This window comes from Rousettus aegyptiacus, unplaced genomic scaffold, assembly GCF_014176215.1.
Source record: "Rousettus aegyptiacus isolate mRouAeg1 unplaced genomic scaffold, mRouAeg1.p scaffold_m13_p_5, whole genome shotgun sequence".
Taxonomy (NCBI): Eukaryota; Metazoa; Chordata; class Mammalia; order Chiroptera; family Pteropodidae; genus Rousettus; species Rousettus aegyptiacus.
Genome location: NW_023416308.1, coordinates 54,784,566 through 54,805,637, shown reverse-complemented (window position 1 = coordinate 54,805,637; position 21,072 = coordinate 54,784,566). Strand labels below are relative to the sequence as shown.

General features: G+C 38.2%; 1 protein-coding gene across 1 annotated transcript; it reads right to left on the bottom strand.

Annotated features, from left to right (window-relative positions):
* Positions 1-790: 790 nt before the first annotated feature.
* On the bottom strand, positions 791-12,658 carry MMP8 (matrix metallopeptidase 8). Its single transcript, XM_016133989.2, has 10 exons — positions 12,472-12,658; positions 10,862-11,106; positions 10,061-10,209; positions 9,848-9,973; positions 6,965-7,126; positions 5,542-5,659; positions 4,651-4,784; positions 3,944-4,097; positions 3,142-3,245; positions 791-2,957 (listed from the first exon to the last, which is right to left on the bottom strand). The coding sequence occupies exons 1-10, from the start codon at positions 12,580-12,582 to the stop codon at positions 2,854-2,856; spliced, it is 1,407 nt and encodes a 468-aa protein (XP_015989475.2). The 5' UTR covers positions 12,583-12,658; the 3' UTR covers positions 791-2,853.
* Positions 12,659-21,072: the final 8,414 nt, after the last annotated feature.

Here is a 21,072-nt window from a genome sequence, read left to right as displayed (position 1 = left end):
ATCAGCCTCTGCCACCTCAAGATTTTATAAGTCGGTATCTATAAATCATTTTTTTTCCTTGGGCTAGTAAATTTCTCCAGAGAAAATTCCTTCAATTTTTCATCATTTTAATATCCCAGCAACAAAGATGTAAGAGATGCTTCTGGTGGCCCTAGGCACACCTCTGAGTTTAGTTGCAGTTGCAGTGGACGAGTTTGTGTAACTCACCTTGCTCTGACAAAGTCCCACCTTAAGCACATACTAGGTGTCCTTCTGCTTTCTGCCCTGGGCTTTGAGATGCCATAGAGCCTGACAGGTCAACCTTAGAGGCACCCTATGGGGAAGGGAACTGAAAGATGAATGTCTCAACCTTCTCTTCACTGGAGGTTTGAACAATTGAACGGTGTTCTGTAGGCTTCTCAGGTGTTCCTGATGAAATTGAGCCCCAGAAACCTATTGCAAAAACCGGGAACAAGTACTTGGCTTGTCCTCCTTCTCTGTATCAGTCTGCTTGCTACCTCAGTCTTGCTTCCTTGGACCATGTCCCTAATAAAATAATAGCACCAAGGTCGTAGACTTTGCTTTTGACAAAGAACTCAAACTAAGATGAAAAGGAATCTCATTAGTTAAAATCTAAGCTTAGATTCTTACATCTTTTGTATTCACATAACTCAATGTAATAGCCAGAACATACCACATGTTGTCAAGAAAAGAAACTAAAAAGGAATAAATTTTTTGAATTCTTTATTATACATCATATTTCTGTTCACTTCTTATGGCAATGAAATATGGTTAAAGAAATAACGTGAATTTAGTTCTTATCTCAAAAAAATATATAGATGAGGTTTGGGCCAATAATCTATTATAACTAGGTAGCACAATAGCAGGTATTCTGAGATGAATTTCCCAACTTCATGCTTGTGAAAAGTAACATAAGTTTCAGAAAATATGACAGTCTGAAATTGAATGTACTGTTAAAAGTGAAATACCTTTTAGTATTTAGTTCTTATAGGTCTTTGTACGCTTGTTACATTTATACAATGGTTCTTTATACATCTTTCTCACTTTCCCTAGCACAGCATGTAACATGTAGGTGACTGATTCTTGTTGAATAAACGAACAAATGAATAAAATTATAGTCTATCCTAGTTCCTATTTTCTCATCTTGTAAAATATGATGAGAGTTATGTACTGACATATTTGAGGGTACTTTTTGAGGACATTGAATGTTTATAAAATATTTCATGACCTGTGAAGCAATATCTAAAAGCTAATATTAACGTTATAATTCTGACAAGGGAATAAATGACTGCAAATATATCAAAATTTGTTGTATTTTATGTTTTAGATGAACTATGTGATAGTATCTAAGAAATTATAGTAGATCACGTCAATCATTTAAAACGAAATATTTATTTTTCACCAGAATAAGGCTCTAAGGCTCTAAATTATACTAAATAATAATTACCTGCGGGATTTAAAAACTTTAACAGAAAAAGAAAATAGGATATGCTAGTGATAAATATAATTTACAATTAACATATTTATTGTGTTATAAGGTACATTACATTTTAACAACTGCAGATATAACATTATGAATTTGATATCTGGACTAGCCATTATGGTACCACGAGTTGTAAAGTTTTTAACAGAAAAGAATCATTAATAAATTTATGCACCTAAGCTCAATTTAATGCAATTTAGTGAGATTTATCGACTTTTGTGCCCAATATTGTTTGTGCAGTAAACCCTAGTTATCTGTAGACAGTGTCTTCTTGAGTATCCCAGGAAAAAAAAAGAAGTAAGGAACAAGGGTTCTAGCAAATCCATGTACTTGGATTCTAGAAAAAGACCATGGGAAGCAGGGAAGAAAGAAAGTGGTACCTATCCTTTTTGCTGCTCCTCTCCTGGAAAGATACCATTAATTCTTACTGGGGGTTCAACTTTGTCGTTCTGTGTTCATTTCTTTTCTTAAGTGCAGGTATACTGTATTAAGTTCCCAGGGCTGCTGTAACAAAATATCACAACTTGGTACTTAGAACAACAGAAATTTATTCTATCATAGTTATGAAAGCTAGAGGTCCAAAGTCAGGATGTTGGAAGGGTCGCATTCTTCTCTCTGAAGGCTCTAGGAGGATCCTTCCTTGCCTCTTCCTAGCTTTTGGTGGTTTCCAGCAGTTCTTGGCATGCACATGTGTCACTCCAATCTCCTTCACCTCTATCTTCACGTGGTCTTCTCCACTGTGTGTTTATGTCTCTTCTCATAGAGACTGCAGTTCTTAGGCCCACCCTACTCCAGTATAAACTAATCTTAACTAATTACATCTGCAAAGAGTCTAGTTCCAAAGAAGGTACATTCATAGGTACCTGGGGTCAGGGCTTCAACATCTTCTTTAGGGAGGACACGATTCAACCCATAACATAACATTTATTAATAATATTTCTTTCCAAGAGTGGAAAATAGCACATTTGGGGTAGAGGCAAGGGTACTGTCTATGTTGCTCATAATCCTTACTTCTAACCAAAATCCAGTGCTAAATTGCACATGACAGTATACATAAGACATGTTTACAGTCAGATAAGAAAGTAATGAAATAGTGAATACTGAGGTGACAGAGAGGACTTAATCTCCTTTTCTTTGTGATAGATTCACTAACCTGAGATAGAATATAAAAATACTAAATCAGATCCTGCAAATAGTGGAATACTCCAAATGTATTTTCAGTGAGGGCAGGTCTAATAAATATAGTGATAGCAAAGAACATCACTTAGTATTGAGAAAAGTATAAATGGGACATAATGTAATGCATATGAAAATTAGACTTCTCTTATATTCAGAAAGTGGATATAAACACACTTGATTTCACTTCAACTTTATCTACAATTAAGCCATCTAATACTTCTGTCAACCCTAGTGACTCTATTACCATTTAAATCAAATGCATAATATCTTGGTCCACTGAAGAAAAAGAAGAAGTCTGTAAAAAAAAAAAAAAAAAAAAAAAAGAGGAGAGAGACAATGTACTGAATTAACCTGTGGAAGTAAGACCTCAGATGTTTTCAATCAAAAAGACCTCACTCCTATCCCAAGATTACATTCAAATGCAAATGTGTTATTTAAAAATTTAAACAAATTTATTACTAGTAGTTTTTACTACTTACTATTTTGCTGGAAAACTGCATCAACTCTACTTTCTATTCCTTGAAAGGTACTTGTTATGCTTTTGGGATAATCTGGGTCCATAGATTGTCTTTCGTTATCATATCTGATGAGAAAAAAAAATCCTATGTTTTAAGACCAAAACAGTGTATAATGATAATGGTTTTCTTTAAATTGCATATACTTTACAAAGTACCTTCACATTTATTCTCTCATTCAGTCTTCACAGTATCCTATTATCTGTGACTAAGAATGATTAACTTCTCTATCCATCTATAAAATATAGGGATATCATTAATACTAAATAGGCTTTATATTGCTTATGCAATGTTATTTTTTAAAAGAAGAGCTATTTTTTCTAGGGCTTTTAGTTAATTGATATGTAGCCTGTCGTGCGCTCTCTCTCTCTCTCTCTCTTTCTCCCCCTTTGCCTCAATAAATGTAATAATAAGTCTAGTTTGGTACCACATTTTGTAGGCTATATGAATAACATTTGCTTGAGTATGTTAGAATTTAACTCATAAGTGAGAATTAGCCTAACTCTTTCTTTGCGTCCCATCCTAGTACTTTATTAAGGTTTGCTCTGTTTCATAATATAGAATCCTCAATACCGTTGTGCAGGCATTTCAATTTTTTAAAAATGAAAATTTCAAAAGTCATAGCAACATCAATCACCTTATGAAAAAGAATGCCTATCAAAGATATCCTAGATTTTTAAAACCAGCTGCCTGATTGTTAGTGGTTTGTAGACAGGGTAAATAAACATAGATTTCAATCTCTAGTTGAAAAAACAGTTTACCTTACCTCCAGAATTGGTTGTTTATGAAGAAGTATATTTTTGATCTATAGGAAACAGCTGCATCAATTGCTTGGATACTGCTTGGAAAGCCATAGTTTGAGATATCCTTGGGATAGCCTTGCAAAATGTCATAGCCGCTCAAGGCCCAGTATTGGTTGCCTGCAAATGATTTAGGTTATGAGTTAGAAAAGGTTCTTCCATTCCTACAAAATAATGTGGACCACTTCTCAGCCTTTGTATAAATTAAGCATAGAAATGAAAATGGGACAAATAGTCTTTAAAAGGTGGTAAAGTGAAGTTTGTCAGGCTGTGATAGCCCCAATGGTTCCCCAGCTCCTATAAAAAAAATTTCTGACTTCTTAGATTGACATTTAGGGCTTCATAATTGGATGCCTTATCTCATGTGACTTCTATACAGAGCTTAAGTTACAGCTTTGGGCAATCTTAGAAAATTACATCTGAGATGAGAGTGGAGAAACATTAAAAGTGGTCTATTAATGTTTTCTCTTTTTGTAGGTGAGAAAACTGAGGCTCAAGTTGACGCAGTAGTTAGTGACAGAGCTGGGACCCAACCCAGGACTCTAGACAAAAGCCTGGCCAGCATAACACTCTCTCATTGGCTCACCTCCTCTGAACCTGGTAGGGAGCACAGAGAAATCCTTCTCCTCCCTTCAGGGAGAACTAAAATGAGATGAAAACTCTAAGCACTCACCTTTAAATAGGAAAACTAGGTCTCTGTCATACTCCTCATAAGCAGCCTGAATACCACTCGGCAGGTTTGGCCAGAAGAGAGAAATAAAATTGAGTTCGACTAGTCGTAACTGAGGATGCCTTCTCCAGAAGTATCTAAGGGAACACAAGAGAGAGAACCACACACACTGTAGTCTAAGTAGGCAGCTTCTGTGAGTTTTGGGCTAGTACTGGCCCTCTTAAGATTGCTTAGAGGATATGACAACATGATAAATGCAAAGTTTCTAGCAGTGACCAACAGATGGCCCGTGCTTTATGGTGATATTATCCATTTGGTGAATGCTTTACTATTTTTAGAAGGGGTCATAGGAGCTACCTTATCTGGTTACATTTTTGCACTGTTCCCTCCTCCTACATTGACAAGACTTATTTTAGTCTCTTATTATTGTTCTTACAAAATTATGGGAATATTTAGAACACTTCAGCAAAAACAATACAAGTACACTTAGCCTGTGATCACATAATCACAAAATAGCTGATGGAATATTGAAAAATTCAATCACTTAGATGATTTGCCCTGCAGCTTATTAAGTGATCATTTCCAGTTACTTGACTGAATTTGGGTGGAACGGAATGATGCTTTGGTGTCAGATGAAGCTAGCTGCGGAATTCCCAAGCAGCTAAAACCCATTTTTGTTTACATCACCACAAACATCTGAATGTTCATGAATGTTTCAGTTTTCTTTTCCTGGATGGTACAGTAACCCAGAAAACACTGTAAATTCCAAAAAGATGCATATGTGTAGAATTCAAAGGAAAAGCTAAGTAATGTGTAATATGTGACTTACTTAGAATCCAGTTCTAAGTTATGTCAATTAAAGAAGCCAAAGGAAGGAATAGTTTAATCTTATACTTGTCTTTAAAGAAAAGTATTTCTCCACGGAGTGTGGTGATAGCATCAAATGTCAGACGGGGGTCACAGTTTGTGGGTGTGCTTGGTCCAGTTGGTTGGATAGGGTTCTTTGAAGGACCTGAAAAAAAAAAAAAGGCTTTTTATAAGCATAAGTCCAGTGTGATTTTTTATTGTGTTTCAGCACTTCTCAGGATGGTGAGGGGTCTTCGCATGAGGAGAAATGTTACCAGACTATTATCCAAGTCATCAAAGTAACTGCACATTTGGCCCTCTTAATTTTTTTTTTTAATAAGAGCAATAGTGATTTTCAGAGACAGTTCCAGCTTAAACTGTGAAGTAAAGAAATTAGAATTCTATGACTCCTCACTTAAAATCCTAATCCCATCCTTCTCCCCTCTCTTGCTTCCTCTTTCTGCTCTTTTGGTCACTTAGTATCCAATTTCTACTTCCCCACCAAAATCCAGCTTCAGGAAAGGAGCTGATATCAGTCTTTTACCACATCGCATAAATCTAAGTCAAATTTTAGCAATATTTTAATTTGTTTTCTCATTGTAGAATGAAGGGCTATACTAATGGTTATGAGAATTTAAGACATTGGTGAGCAAAGGAAAGAAGTGTTTTCGAGAGGAAAGGAGTTGGGGAATACGGTTAGAGTAGGTCTTGTCATTAGTAAAAATTCCCTAGTCGTGGTGCCCTGGCACACTTGGTTTTATAATGCGGTCCCATCAGAGAGGGCAGAACGCTTTCCTCAATTCTACTCCATTCCACTCCACTGTCTTCCATTCCGCTCCTTTCTATTCCACTCCCTTCGATATTTTAATTTTAGAGCTACAAACTGCTTCTCTGGTTTCATGTTCTTACTCACAGCCACTAGAGGGCAGGAGAGATGCACTGGTCTTACTCAGATAGTATGTACTTAGAACAGGGCCAAAGGCCTCTATATCCCTCCCTGGAAAGTTTCAGTCATGTCTTTAAAAAATGTTACTTTCTCTCCATACTCTATTCCCATTCCCCTCCTTGCCACACAGACAACCATCTAAATGTATTCAGTATATACCATTTTGTTAGCATGTTTCTTGAAAATGCCTTTCTTTGTCTAAGTGCATTTTAAAGTTGTGTAGATTCATATTTTGTATAATTTAATTCATACACTGTGTAATATGTATCATTCCATTTCTTTTCCATGAAGTGCAATGTTTTAAAGACCGGTCAATGTTGTTGCTATATGTTCATCTAATTCAGTGCTTCTCACTAAGTGCACATCACTTTGTGGCATGGATCTAGCACATTTTACCTGCACATTCTCCTTTGCATAGACTCCCAGGTGCCCTCCAACTTCTATCACCACAGAAAGGGCTGCAACAAACACCCTTGGCATGCCCAGGTCTCACCGTGTGCTGCAGTGTTCTTCAGATGACCTTACCATAGAGGGCCTGAATGCCGTTGATGTCATCTTGAGGGAGTGAGTAGGTACTGGGTTCATTGAAAGCGTAGTTGGGATACATCAGAGCACCCGGGTCAGAGGAGTGAGAGAGTCCCAAGGAATGGCCAAATTCATGGGCAGCAACAAGAAACAAGTTGTAATCTGAAATGCAAGCGAGTGTGGTTAATGGCTCCAAGTGTATCCAAGTGTGGTGGGAATATCCTCTCAAGGAACGTGGCTTCTAACCCAAAACTGCCTGGAGATATAGCTCTTCCCATGTCTGTCTTTCTCTTTTTTCCTTTGGGTACCTGAAGAAATGAAGATTAAAAGGAATCAAGGGAGGCATTATAGGTTGAATTAGAGAATATGAGCTTCTTATGAAATCTCAGAATCAAGAAAAAATTGCCTTTATTCTGACTCATATTTTGTGGATGTGGACCTGAAGCTTAGAGAAATGATGGCAGAACCATCACAGGTCTTGTGACTCTCAGAAGCCCTCTCCTCTTGTGCAGCCGCTCATACCCCTCTCCAGTCTCCCAAGCCCTCAGCCCCATGAGTAGAGTCTCAATAAACAGAGAGTAAGACGAAAAGTCTGCCAGGCAGCAGAGTAGCTTTAGATGCAGAGCTGACTCACTTATCACCGACAGCTTTGCACCAGCTCTTCCCTGATTCTGAGCTCTCTAAGCAGCTACCAGGAGATAAACCCTCCCCCTTATTGCTCCCTTTTCTCACCTTTTAACTTCCGTGATTATAGTGCCTTTCACAACTGGGAACTTAAGAACTTCCAAGGCTTGTACTTCTTATCAAATAAAGCCTAAGAACCTTTGCTAAGTCCAAGGCCTCTCTGCTTGGCTCCAGCAGACATTTGAGGGCTTGACTTCTGATGTGACTCCTTCATTCCACCAGTCTACGAGCCACCTCACAAACACACTGTGCATTTTCTTACATGGGAACATTTTAAATCATAGTTGTAGAGTGCTTTCTATATGCTAGAAAGGGTAATATTATCTAATCCATTTTATGAAGTATTGTTAGAAATATTTTTACAGTAAGGAACTGAAGCCCATAGGTTTTGAATATCTAGTTATTAGTCTTGCAACTAATAGGTAGTAGAGCTGGGGTCAAACCCAGGTACGATGGCAAGACTTGCGCTCTTACCACAGTGTTCAACTTCCTGTTGATAAGTAGCTTTGTAAAATTCTACCCGCGCTCCAAGATTTGCTTTCTTGATCACTATATCCTTCCATTTTGAGTGCCCAGAGTACTGTGAGAGGGGCCTCTGGGGGGTTATCATGATAAATAGTCTGGAAGGGGAGATGGATGCAAAAATTTGAATGCACAGAATAATGAGGAGAGCAGCTAGAGAAGGAGAAACAAAGGCTGTTGAGATTCTGAGGAGGAAGGACTCATTTCAGGCTGAAAGATAAGACAGGTTGGCATTTGAGATAGCATAGGAAGAGAGAGATTTTGAAAGGTGGGGTTTGAGGTGTGAGGAAGGGCATTTTAGGAAGAAGAAGCAATGTGAGCAAATATTGGGACATTAGAAAGCACACGGTGTGATCTAGGAATAGTGAATGCACAATGTGTCTGCTGCATGTGAAATATGAAGACGAGTCATGAAAGATGAAGTTGGAAAATCACCAAGAGCCTTCAGCGCTAAGTGAAAGTATTTGGACATTATTTGATTCAGAAAATGTAAACACTGAAAGTTTTCAGCAGGGGACTAATTTAATCCCAGATGGGCTTCCCAAAGACAAGCCTTGCTGAAGTAGTGGGGAAAATTCAAGGGAGCAGAGATTGGACATGACCAGGCCAGGTGGGAGTCTGGATCATTTCGTTCAGATCAGAGGTAATGACCATCTATCTACACTAGTGGAGAGGACAATAGGAATGCAAAGTAGTGGAGAATGTTACCTGTCTTTAGGTACATGTAGCGCCTAGCACAGGGACTTTGGTATAATAAACACAACATTTATGTTGAGGAAATGGAGGGAGAAACAAGGACTTAGGTATAATAAACACACCATTTTTGTTGAGGAAATGGAGGGAGAAACAAGGCCAAGAAAGGTAAGAGTTTCTTTTTCTATTATTTTCTAAAAGGTGCTCTGTGACATACTGTCACCCACGGCCCTGTGGAGTACCACATGGACTGGGTATACCCGTCCTTGTCTTCAGTTCTTCCCTTCAGGTGGTCAACTCTTCTTATTCTGAGTCTTCTGAAAGGGGTGGTTTGCTACTTAGGAACATATGATTGAAAAAGGGCTAGGTGAAGACAAAATAGATAAAATAGATAAAAAAGAAGATGACTACTCTTTTCTATTTAGGAGAGTTTTCTAAATGAACCCAATTATAACTGAATTTCTTAAAATTGGACTTTTTTTCAAACATCATTAAATCTCAGACTAGTAAAAGAATAATAAACACTTAGGCAGTCAGTGGTCAGCAAACTTTTTCTGTAAAGATCCAGATAGTGAATATTTTAGGTTTTGTGAGTGATATGGTCTCTGTCACAACTACTCAGCTCTACCATTGTAGCATGAAAACAGTCATAGATGATACATAAACAAATAAGTGTGGTCCTGTTCCAGTAAAACTTTATTTACATGAACAGGGCCAGGTAGGATTTAACTATAGTCTATAGCTTTCTGATTCCTGCCCTAGGAAACAAGGTCAGTAATTAGCCTCAGGACTTTTTTTTTTTTTTTTTAATAAAAAACCTAAATTGATTTAGTATCTTGAGATAGCAAAAATTTAAATGGTCAATTTGTGTGAGTTTGAAGTGTTACAAAAAATTGTATGTGTGTGTTTGCATGTAAGGGTAAGTTATAATGTGGCAAATGTTTATTCAGAAGCTACAAGTTGACCTAAACATGGTTAACTTACTTTCGGAGGTTTTGGTCCATGTTTCTTCAGCATCAAAATGAGCATCTCCTCCAATACCCTGACCTGGCTGAAAGGCATGGGCAAGGATTCCATTGGGTCCATCAAATGGAGAATTGTCACCATGAACTGAAATAAAACAATTTGAATTAGGCCTTTGCTAAGTCTCATGTTAGTCAGAGAAAGCAAAATTGAGCGTGACTGCTTCAATCTCACCTCTTTGGACAAAAGCAATATTGATGTCTGCTTCTCCTTGCGAGATCTTAGTGAAGGTCAGCGGCGATGCATTACTCCAGACTTGAAAGGCTTTCTCAATAGCTGCTTCCACATCAGCCTTTGACAGTTGAGGGGTATAGTTAATAATCCTTCAAAATGAGAAGAAATGTGAAGGGCTCATAATTGTTCAGAACAGCATTCCATCAACAGCTTGTGTTTCTCCATCTTGGAGTGAGTTACATGTGGGACAAGCTACCACTGGAGAGGGAATAAGGAGGGAGTATACAGGGCTCGGGGTTGAAGACAGACAGGTTCTGAACAAGTTACTGCATGTCTTTAAACTCAATTTCTTTATTTATAAAATTAGGATAGTAAAATATCTCCTCTCATAGAGTTGTTGTGGAGGATTACATACATGTAAAATATTTAGCTGATTATGCAGCCAATAGTAGCATTCAATAAATGTTGGGTATTATTATTATTATTAGCTACACAAAAGGTGGGTGGGGTTAGTTTCTCTCCAGCAATGATAGTGTTAAGTGAGTTCTTATAGAGGCTGTCACATCGCCATAGTCGTCCTTGAGTTATTAGAGAAGGAAAACAAAAATGGTGAAGAGAATCCATGGAATGTTTACCCTGTTATTCTCATACTCATTCGCTAGACTCTAAACTCTTCGAGGGCAGGGATATTTATTTATTTGTCTCTGGTGTATCACTAGTCCTGGAACAGTGCCTGGCACATAATAAATGCTCAATAAACACTGGTTGAATGGATGGATTTTGAAACTCTGAAAATGTCACCTGTAGGTCAGGTCAGTTTGTTTCCACTTGGGGTTTCCTGGTGTTAACATAAAATCACCACGGTCGGGCACTCCACAGCGAGGCTTTTGCATCATCTCTAGAGTTTCCTCATTTGGCTTCCCAGTCACATCCAACCCAAAGAATCGCTGCATTTCTTTGAGCTTTTCAACAATCACACTAGTGCCATTTTTCCTTTCAAATTGAGAGCTGTTTCGTGGCAACTGGTAGAAGTGTTCTAGGTAACTCTAGACAAAGACAAACATGTAAGGAAGATAGCTTGCTGTGGAATTACCTCTGATTCTTGGAGCATTTTGCATTCTTTTTAAGTTTCTGCAGACTTATAACAGTCTAATAACCTGATAGTCACAGGAACAAAAACACAAACTCGTAGGTTGACTTTGAGAGAAGAGTGTGTATTGGAACTTGCTGAGATGGCAGTTCAGGTCCCAGCTCATCACATTGCTTCTTGAATGAGAATTGACAATTTCAAAAGAATTCAAATCATAGCACCACTGCTATTAGCATTTTGTCCACCACAGCAGCTCTTTGAAAGGGGAGATGCTCATTAGGAAGTAAAGGTTCTGAAGGGTGTTAAGCCAATCATAAGACTTTTTCTTTTACCTTAAGCATCCTGTGAACACCTGGCACTTTGCAAGTGATACAGGACAGAGAACTTCCATGCTCTCAGATTGGTTTGCATTCAAATCTTAGTTCTGCTACAAATTGAGTTCTTAGACATATGATTTAACTGACTTAAGATTCACTTTCATCTCTAAAGTGGAAATAATAATCCCCCTTTCACGGAGTTGTCATGAAGATGAAATGATATAATATTCATGAAATATTTAGCAGAATGCCTTGTACAGAGTAAATACTCAATAAACTCTAGCTATTAGCCTAGAGGTTACTATTACCATTGTAGGAGTATTTTTAAAAAGTAAAAGAAACAAAAGAAACAAGAATAATGCTTTTCTAAAACTGTAATGCTAAGAAAATTGTGCATGGCAAATTCGTGACAGCCTTCCCTTGTGTTTCTTAAAAATTGGACCTGATGTTCATACTGTGAAACAATGGAAAAAAGCTATTGGTTCTGCTTTTATAGTGCTTCCAAGAGTTTATAAACAGCTCCATAATGTGGTGTAAAGAAATCTGATTGTACTCAAAACTGATTTTTATTCCTTATAGTTTCCCATCCTCATGTTCTCTTGTACACCTGGGATTCTTGGCTGCAAAGACAAGTCATATGGAAAGCGCTTAGACATGCAGTAATCAGATTGCAGATATTCTAGAAGGGAAAATCTTAGGTAAGTAAAAAGGAAAACCACTTAGTTTTGTAATTAAAATCATTCCTTCTAAAATTGTTCCCCAGCTTGAGGCAGCTTGGCAGCAGTATTTTCCCAGGGTCTGAAGAACCTAGCTTGTTTTCATGCCTGGCTTTGAGAGAAGCCAGTTTAGAACCCTCCAAATCACTGAAATGAGATGTTCGAGCTCAAAAATCACCCACAAACTTTCTTCCAGGCTGTTTTTAACTAAAAGGAGAACACAACTCATATAATTTCCTAATAACCAGCAAATAAATTAACCACCCACCTAACTGACTGTTAATTTACCTGAACAATGTGTATACTTTTCTCTTCTTGGAATGCAGAAGGTACTGGAAAGGCCTTGGAAAGCTGCATGTGGAATAAGAGCAGAAGTGGAAGCATCTTTAGTCTGAACATGGCCTTTCCTCCAAACTCTGCTCCTCCTGGCCTTTCTCTCCGCTACTCCGGTCCTTCCCCTGGTGGGTGCCCTGACATTTACAACATCGTGTGTTCCTCACTGCTCTCTTTTGGCTTATAAAGCCATGTCTTAAACAGTTGCCACATCAGGAATGTGAAGAAACACAGGTTAATTACACTCTGACAATTTTGCAATGTTATGAAGTGATTTAGTACCCCAAAATGGAGGAGTCTTCCCACAGGAAATAAAGTATTTATAAACTTGCTACTCTTTGCTTTGAGGGTTTTTAGTAAGATATTTACTTTTGTAAAATTGTCTGGTCAAGGAAAAAGAATAAGAGACTAATCCTGAAGTTAATAAACAGCACTTACCTACGGGTTTGCCTTTGTGGGTTTGTAAGATGCTGAGGCTCTATTAATTTACTCAGGGGGATATTGTTAACTTAGTGGCGGGTATCTTGAGACCAAGGAGCTCAGTTTGAGAATCTCTGTGCTTACCCACCCTTGCTGTATGTGAGGAGAGTGTGCCTGGGTGTGTTGTCACAAAGCAGGATTTGTATGGGGGTCTTGGAGCAGCTTCTGGAGGATGTGGTTTTGGCATCGATGTATTAGAACATCTATCTCCAGCTTATGAGCTGGTTTTCCACAGGAAAGATGAAGAAAGCAATGCTGATGATGATAATAACAAATGTTTGCTGAATATTTATTATGTCCTAGACATACATACTGTACAAATATTACATCCAGTCATCCTCATGTGACCTCAGGAAGTCAGATGAAATCAAATCCAGAGACGTGAGATGACTTGTATAGGTCACATGCTAAATTTGTGAAGGAGTCAGGGTTCAATCCCAGGTGGTATGTTTAGAGAGACTGAGCTGGCAGCTGCTATATCTGGCTGTTCTATAGTCTCTGCTCGAGTGCCTGGCTGGTCCATAATGGAGCAGTAGCTCTAGGCCTATGACAATTGGGCTATGTTGCCTGTGTTCATGGAGGAGACCAGAGGGAGGGAGAATGAGATGTCACATGTTCCCTAGGAAAAATGACACTGAGAGAGAATTTGCAGACAGTGTGGCTACATACGAGGCTATATCGGTCAGGGGCCCTTGGGCATGCTTTTCAAATCAAATTAGCTCTTCCCACTTACTCTGACTCTATGTGCATGTAGGTCATGTTACCATACAGTCTTCGTATATATTCATTTACATATATTTATATGTATTCTGAAAGGCGGGTATCTTGTATATAAATTTATGTCAACATGTATGATGTGTAATGTATATGTTACATAATGTCAACAATGTCTTTGAGATGCAGGGGTAAGTAATTCAGTTCCCTCCTGCTGTTTCTTACAATCTTTGTAAACGATCTAAAGAAGTGTGTCTTAGGTTAGAACATATCTGAACAGAAGATTAGTACTCATATATAGATTCCTGCATTCATTCAAAAAACATTTTCTGACATCTGCCATATCCCAGGTGTTATGATAGGTAATTAATTATTGGATATAAATTAATTGCAATGCAGATGAAATGCTGTGGAAGTCTGGAGGGAAAAAAACAATAGTGGTGGTAGTGGATAGGAAGTGTGGAATCAAGGAAGGCTTCATGATGGAGGCAGAATTTGAACTGGCCCTTGAAGGAGAAATAGACTGTGGACATGCAGAAATGTGGTGATCCATTCTTGTACACATGTGGTGGCATTTCCCGCACCCCCCGCCCCCTCCACGTTGTTCAAGATGTTCTAAGGTCATGACCATGTTAACCTGCCCTAGGTGCACAAGTTAGACATAACGTGGCTTTCTCCACATTAGGTCTTTAGTGAAAAAACCTTTTCTTACTAAACAAGAATGCCTTAACATTGGTCTACACTATGTTGAGTTATTTTGATGCACTGACTTGTTTACAAGATTTATAAATACACTTTCTTGTGAACATAATGGTGGGTGATTTAGATAAGAACTTAACACTTTGGTGATCTCAGTTCTTTGGTATTGGTATAAATGTTGTGTTGAAAAACAAAATTGTTGGGTCTGGATCCCTGACAGTAGGTTCAGCCACATTTGTTTCCAGGGCCTCTGGCTTCTGCTTTCTGAATATTTTCTTCACAACTAATCACTACCTGCCTACATTGTGTCTGTACCTCACCCCTTTTGATGCCTGAAACCCAGAATTCTTGCAGGCCCTCTTCTTGACCCTCCCAAAAATCCTCCTTCTGGAAAAGGCTCAGCTATCAGTCATTTACACTTCAGCATGAACTTAGGGACTATTTCCCTTTAGGTCAATTTCTTACTAAGAAAAAAACCAAGGAAACAAAATTTTTTAAAATGAAAGCGTTGTTCCCTATAAAATGAATTTCAGAACAAGTAATAAGATGAAGAAAATTTAGTTTTGGATAGAAATAATACAATCAAGGCAATGAAGAATAGTTCTGTTTCCCTAATGCCACCACCAGTAGGTAGGCTCCTAGTCTGATCATCTGGTATGCTGGTCCACAGCAGAGATAACAAGTTGTATTTTCATAGCTCAGTTTTGTTTTTTAAGTTTAAAGAAATGAAACTGAATGCATATATATAGTTTATTCTTTTTTTTAGTTAAAGAGAAAAACAAAAGAACTTGTCTAGCCAGTTGGGAGGAGCATAGGCAGCTAGGAAAGCTGCCTGGAGGTGTTTGTGTGTGCTTGAATTTTGAAGGATGGGTAGGAGTTTGCCAACAGGAATCAGCATGCACTAAGCTCAGAAGTATACCCAGTAAAGCATATGGCTAATTTGATTTATATAAGCCAAGGGAAAGTGTCCTTTGCATTAGGCATTTTTAAACTTTGCTGATTAGGATGATATTTATAGTCTAATCAATTAACAGGGTAATTGTTGGGGTCAGTTGTGGAGAAGTGTAAAGAGTATTGGACTTGAAATTATACTAACTGGATTAAAATTGTAGTTCTGTCACTGCCTATTTATACAACTTTTAGCAAATCATCTGAATTTTTCTGAGACTCAATTTCCACATCTATATATAATGCTGTGAATTGAGTTAGCGATGTTGAAAAGGTTTCCTTTTCAGTAAGAGAAGTTCTTCAAAGTTAAGCCACAGAGTGATGAAGTAACTTCCATACAGCTTGAAGCCGGGGAACATATGCCTATACTTACACACCCATTGCACAGAATATAAGTGGTTAAGTTAAAATTACACAAACCAGTATGTATTAAATACTGTGCTAAGCTGGCAGTCTTTACTATCAAGTGAGGGAAATATATATGTTAGGTGTCTATACTCTGCAGGACTCTGTCTTAGACATTCACTATCTATTATCTTCCTTAAGCTTCATAACAACCCAAGGAAGTGGGGGTTATTATCTCCATTTTAAAGATAAGGAAACTAAAGTTCGGAGATCTGATTCAAACTTTCTTTTCCATTTATCCTTCCTAGTAATCCTCTTTGTTCTTTCTATGGGGAAAAATTTAGAATAAGGCAATGATTCCCAGTCTCAGCTCTACATCAGAATCTGTATTAAAAATACAGATGTGGGCTCCACTTCAGCTACTGAGCCAAAAGTGGGGCCCAGGCACATACAATTTTAGAGAGCACCCCAGGTGGCTCTGAGAGTGAGTTAAGAATCTCTGTTGTAAGAGAAGAGAGAGAACGTACAACAAGAGAGGCGAACATCCACACCGTAAGGGTTATAAGAGAGGACAAGTGACACCCAGTTAGGGAGGTCGGCAAAGTCTTCATGGAGGAAGTGGCCCTTGAGATGAATTTTGAACGATGGATTGAAGTTTTGCATCAAGATCGGGGTGAATGAGGGTGAGATTGGAAGAAACAAAGAACAAGGGCAGAGAGATGAGAAATATAACCTTGGGTTATATTTAGGAATTAACAAGGTTCTAGGTGATTAAATATAGAATTTATAAAGAGAAGCAGGTCGACATGGTAGATTGGAATCGGAAGGTGGAGGGGCAGAAATGGAACATTAAAGATCAATAGCATGCAGTCATTGTTGGTTTCTAGGCTGACTTATAATGCTAACTTGACCATAATATCTAGGACAGGCTGAGGTGGGGATAAGCTCTAAGTAAGGAGAATAATTTAAGGGTAGAATAAGATTCAGTGAAAGTTCCCAGAAACCTGCCCGGGGGGTGGCCACAGGTCTTCCTCCATGAAGAGGAGAGTCACATCTCTTCATGCAGGGATGGATGGTGAAGAGGGACAGGAGGGAACCTGGGCAGTCACACTGCACATCTCCAGGGGCGGCCATTTATGTCATAGACATAGACTGGGGAATCCAAACTGGATATCGGTTATCTGGATAAAGTAAGAGCTGTTGTATTGGGGATGGCGGGTGGGAGCCACGTTAGGGCCAGGGCTTGAAGAAATTGGAGATGTGAATTCAAAAGCTGTGGTAGTAAATTCAGCAGGCAGATGAAGCCAGTAAAGCCTGGCTGAGCAGCTGTGTTGGCTCAGGCAAGTGAGAGGGTGACTACGGTTAGCAACAAGGGTCCAATCCCTTGCTGGCTTATTAGTATCAAATATTTTCATTTCTTCCCCCATTTTAACTCCCCTCCCTACTGGAGAACATTGAGGATAAGACAGAATAGAGAAAATGACCCATTGGTAATCATCAACTGTCCACAAGCCAGCTTGACAGAAACACATGAGAACAGACCAGGACATGATAAGCATTTCCATTCCAAGCTGCTCTGTGTTTCTGTAGGAAGGAAATTATTGACTCAATTGGCTAAAATTCTCTTCCTTCCTCATTTGGTCCAGCTCTGTGGCTGAGATATTTCATTTTTCATTTTTCTTGAGCTGTGCGTTTTCCAAATTTTCTCCACTCTTTATTGTCTAACTTTATGCTCAGTTATGCCAAGAGATGACATTGCTTCCTATTATAGGTGCGATACCTCATTTTATCTCATTTTCACCATGAAGGGTCTGATTTCTCTTATCCAAGGCTCCAGATAACTGTCCTTTAGAATATCTACAGATGTCTCTGTAGTCTCACACCAGAACCTATCTGATTTATACATTCTCTCTAGTCTTTTCTCCCCTCCCCAACTTTGGTGCCTTCCCCTCTGTCTAAAATGCCACCAGACTTCCTCTATTAAAACAAAACAAACCAATATTCTTTTGTTCTAGGATGACCCGCTCCCAGTCTGGTTCCCAATTTGACTTTCGATGCCAACAACATATCATGTGACTGTTTATGGAGCATCCATGGTAAGTTAGGTGCTATAGTACAGGCATACCTCCTTTGATTGTGCCTTGCTTTATTGTGTGTTGCAGATATTGGTGTATTTTATAAATTGAAGGTGACGGTGTGGCAAGTATGGGCCTTTTTTCCACAGGCTCAGACAATGGTTAACATTTGTTTAGCAATAAGGTATTATTTAATTGGGGTTTGTACATTGTTAATTTTTTAAACAATGCTATTGCACGCTTAATAGACTACAATATAGTGTAAATGTAACTTTTATGTGCACTGGGAAACCAAAAATTCGTGACTCACTTTTTTGCGATATTCACTTTACTATGGTGATCTGGAACTGAACCTACAATATCTCCAAGGCATGCCTGTAAGTACCTTTGCAAAGTCACTTTCATGTAAATCTCTTAAAAATGACTTTTTAAAGCAATACATAAACTGAGGATCATAGAGGTTAAGTGAATTACCCAAGTTCATACAGCTAGCAGGTGTGTAATGTAAGGCAGATTTTGGGATCCAGATTTGGTTTCATAACTCTAACACCTAAGCTTTTTCCATTAAAGCTCAACAAAGTCATAGAGTTGACCTTTCACCTTAGTAGCTTCTTCAGTTTGAATGTGGTACTAAGACACCGTAGGCATATTCTGATCCTTCCTTCCTTCCTCAAAATTCTACAAGTGTGATTGCTTAGTACATGAGAATAGAACTTCAGAGAAGCAAGTGATGGCAAGCCTGAGGGGCCCACATGTGAAAGATAAGTCTGGAGACCTAGGTTTTACCCTTCTTTGCCATCTACCTGATCGTGTACAAATTCCTTCATCACCATGAGTCAATTTTACAACCCCAATTGACCACTTACTGTTGTGGAACCCTGAACAACTCATTTAATCTCATTAAACCTCAGTTTCCTCATGTGTAAAATGGTCTTAACCATAGTACCTACATAGTAGAAATATTGTGAAGATTAGATATAGATATGCATGAAAAGCCTAATACATGGTACAAAATAACAGATAAGAATTACATTTCTATGACAAGTGGATATGAAAGTATCTCACAGGACAGCCATGGGTTCTAAGGAGGTAACAGAAGAAAAGCGGTTTATAAACTATGAAGTGTTGTTTAAAGTATTTATTTCATTTTAAAAATAATTTATTTAAAAATATTTTAGTAACACGGGAATACATTGCTAATTTTTTTAAAAAATTTCAAACACTTAGAAGTATGAAAAATAAATGTGGAGCTCCCTAAGACCTCTGCCTCACCTCACTCCCCAACTTTAGAGGTGACCACTGTTAATATTTCTATATGTCTCCGTTCAGATATTTTTCTACGTCTTAATGCCAAAGGCTGCTATTTGTTACAGAAGTTTCCAGGACTATAGTCTGCCCCTAGTGTAAAATGTCAGATGCTCCAAGGCTAAAATTGTGTAGAGAAGCCGAAATCAAGTCAGAGAATTATTCATCAGTCCCTCAGCCAAGCTAGTGCTGGTCATGCCCACGTAGACCCAGTAGAGGGCGTCCATAGTCCACTTGAGCTGTGAGCTGATTAGTCAGGTCAATAGTCTGAAATAGAAATGCAAACACAGATGACTATTGTCTTATTTAATAAGTACGAGCCCAGGGCTTGAACGAGGCAGGTTAGTTGGAGAACTGGGCATTGGAGACTCAGCTAAGTAAGGCTTATTAAAATGTCCAGTCTGTGGTAGATGAGAATGCAGAATGAGAAATTACATAGAGTGGCTACAAAGTCTCTAAATCCATAGTTTGTCTTCCGTTAATGAAAGAATATCTTCTTAATGCCATATCGTGGCTAGCAGTTTTAGAATGTCACTGATAGGGCCATATGCGGTCACACAGTGGCCATCACACAACTTTTTTTTTTTTTTAGTATGTTTATATGTTTATTTTATTTTTTAAATTAAGTTTATTGGGGTAATATCGGTTAATACAATTATATAATTTTCAGGTGTATGTTATAATTTGACATCTACATATTCTATTGTGTGTTTACCACCAAAGTTCAGTTTCCATCAGCTACCATATATTTGATCTCCTTTACCCACTTAACCCTCCTCCTACCCCACTATATTTAACCTCCTATACTCCATCTACCACCCCTTTCCTCCTCTACCCCCTACCCTCTGGTAACCACTAGTCTATAGTCCGTGTCCATGAGTTTCTGTTTGTTTGTCCTGTTCCTTTGTTGCTTTTAGGTTTATAATCCACATATAAGTGATATCATGTGATTTTCTACTTTTTTTGTCTGGCTTATTTTGCTTAGCATGATTGTCTCCAGGTCCATCCCATTGTTGTAAATGGCAGTATTTCATCTCTCCATAGGCTGAGTAATATTCCATTGTATATGTGTACCACAGCTTCTTTAGGCAATCATCTATTATAGGACACTTTGGTTGCTTCCATGTCCTGGCCACTGTGAATAATGCTGTCATGAGCATCAGTGTGCAAATATCTTTATGGATATGGGTTTTCAAGTCTTTGTGGGTAAATACCCAGTAGAGGGATTGCTGAATCATATGGTGGATCAAATCTTAGTTTTTTGAAGATTCTCTATACTGTTTTTCATAGTGGCTGTGCCAATTTGCAATCCCACCAGCAGTGTGTGAGGGTTCCTATTTCTCCCTGTTTATTATAGCTATTCTAACAGGTGTGAGATAGTATCTCATTGTAGTTTTGAATTGCATTTCCCTAATAGATAGCGATGTTGAGCATCTTTTCACACATTTGTTAGCCATTTGTATGTTCTCTGGGGAGAAGTGTCTGTTCAGGTCTTCTGCCCATTTTTTAATTGGATCATTTTTGTTGTTGTTGTTGTTGTTATTGAGTTGTATGAGTTCTTTGTATATTTTGGATATTAGGTCCTTATTGGACCTAATATATTGCTTGCAAATATATTTTCCCATTCAGATGGTTGTCTCTTTGCCTTGTTGATAGTTTCTTTTGCGAGCAGAAGCTTTTTAGTTTTATGTAGTCCTATTCACTTATTTTTGCTTTTGCTTCCCTTGCCTTTGAGGTCAAATTCATAAAATCCTCCTTAAGTCTAAGGTCCTTGAGTTTTGTGCCTATGTTTTTTTCTATGCATTTTATTGTATCAGGTCTGTCTTGTATTCAGGTCCTTAATCCATTTTGAGTTAATTTTGGTGTGTGGTGATAGACAACAGTCTAGTTTCACTCTCTTGCAGGTGGCTTTCCAGTTTTCCTAGCATCATTTATTGAAGAGGCTTTTCGTTCTCCACTGTATGTTTTTGGCTTTTTTTTGTTGAAAATT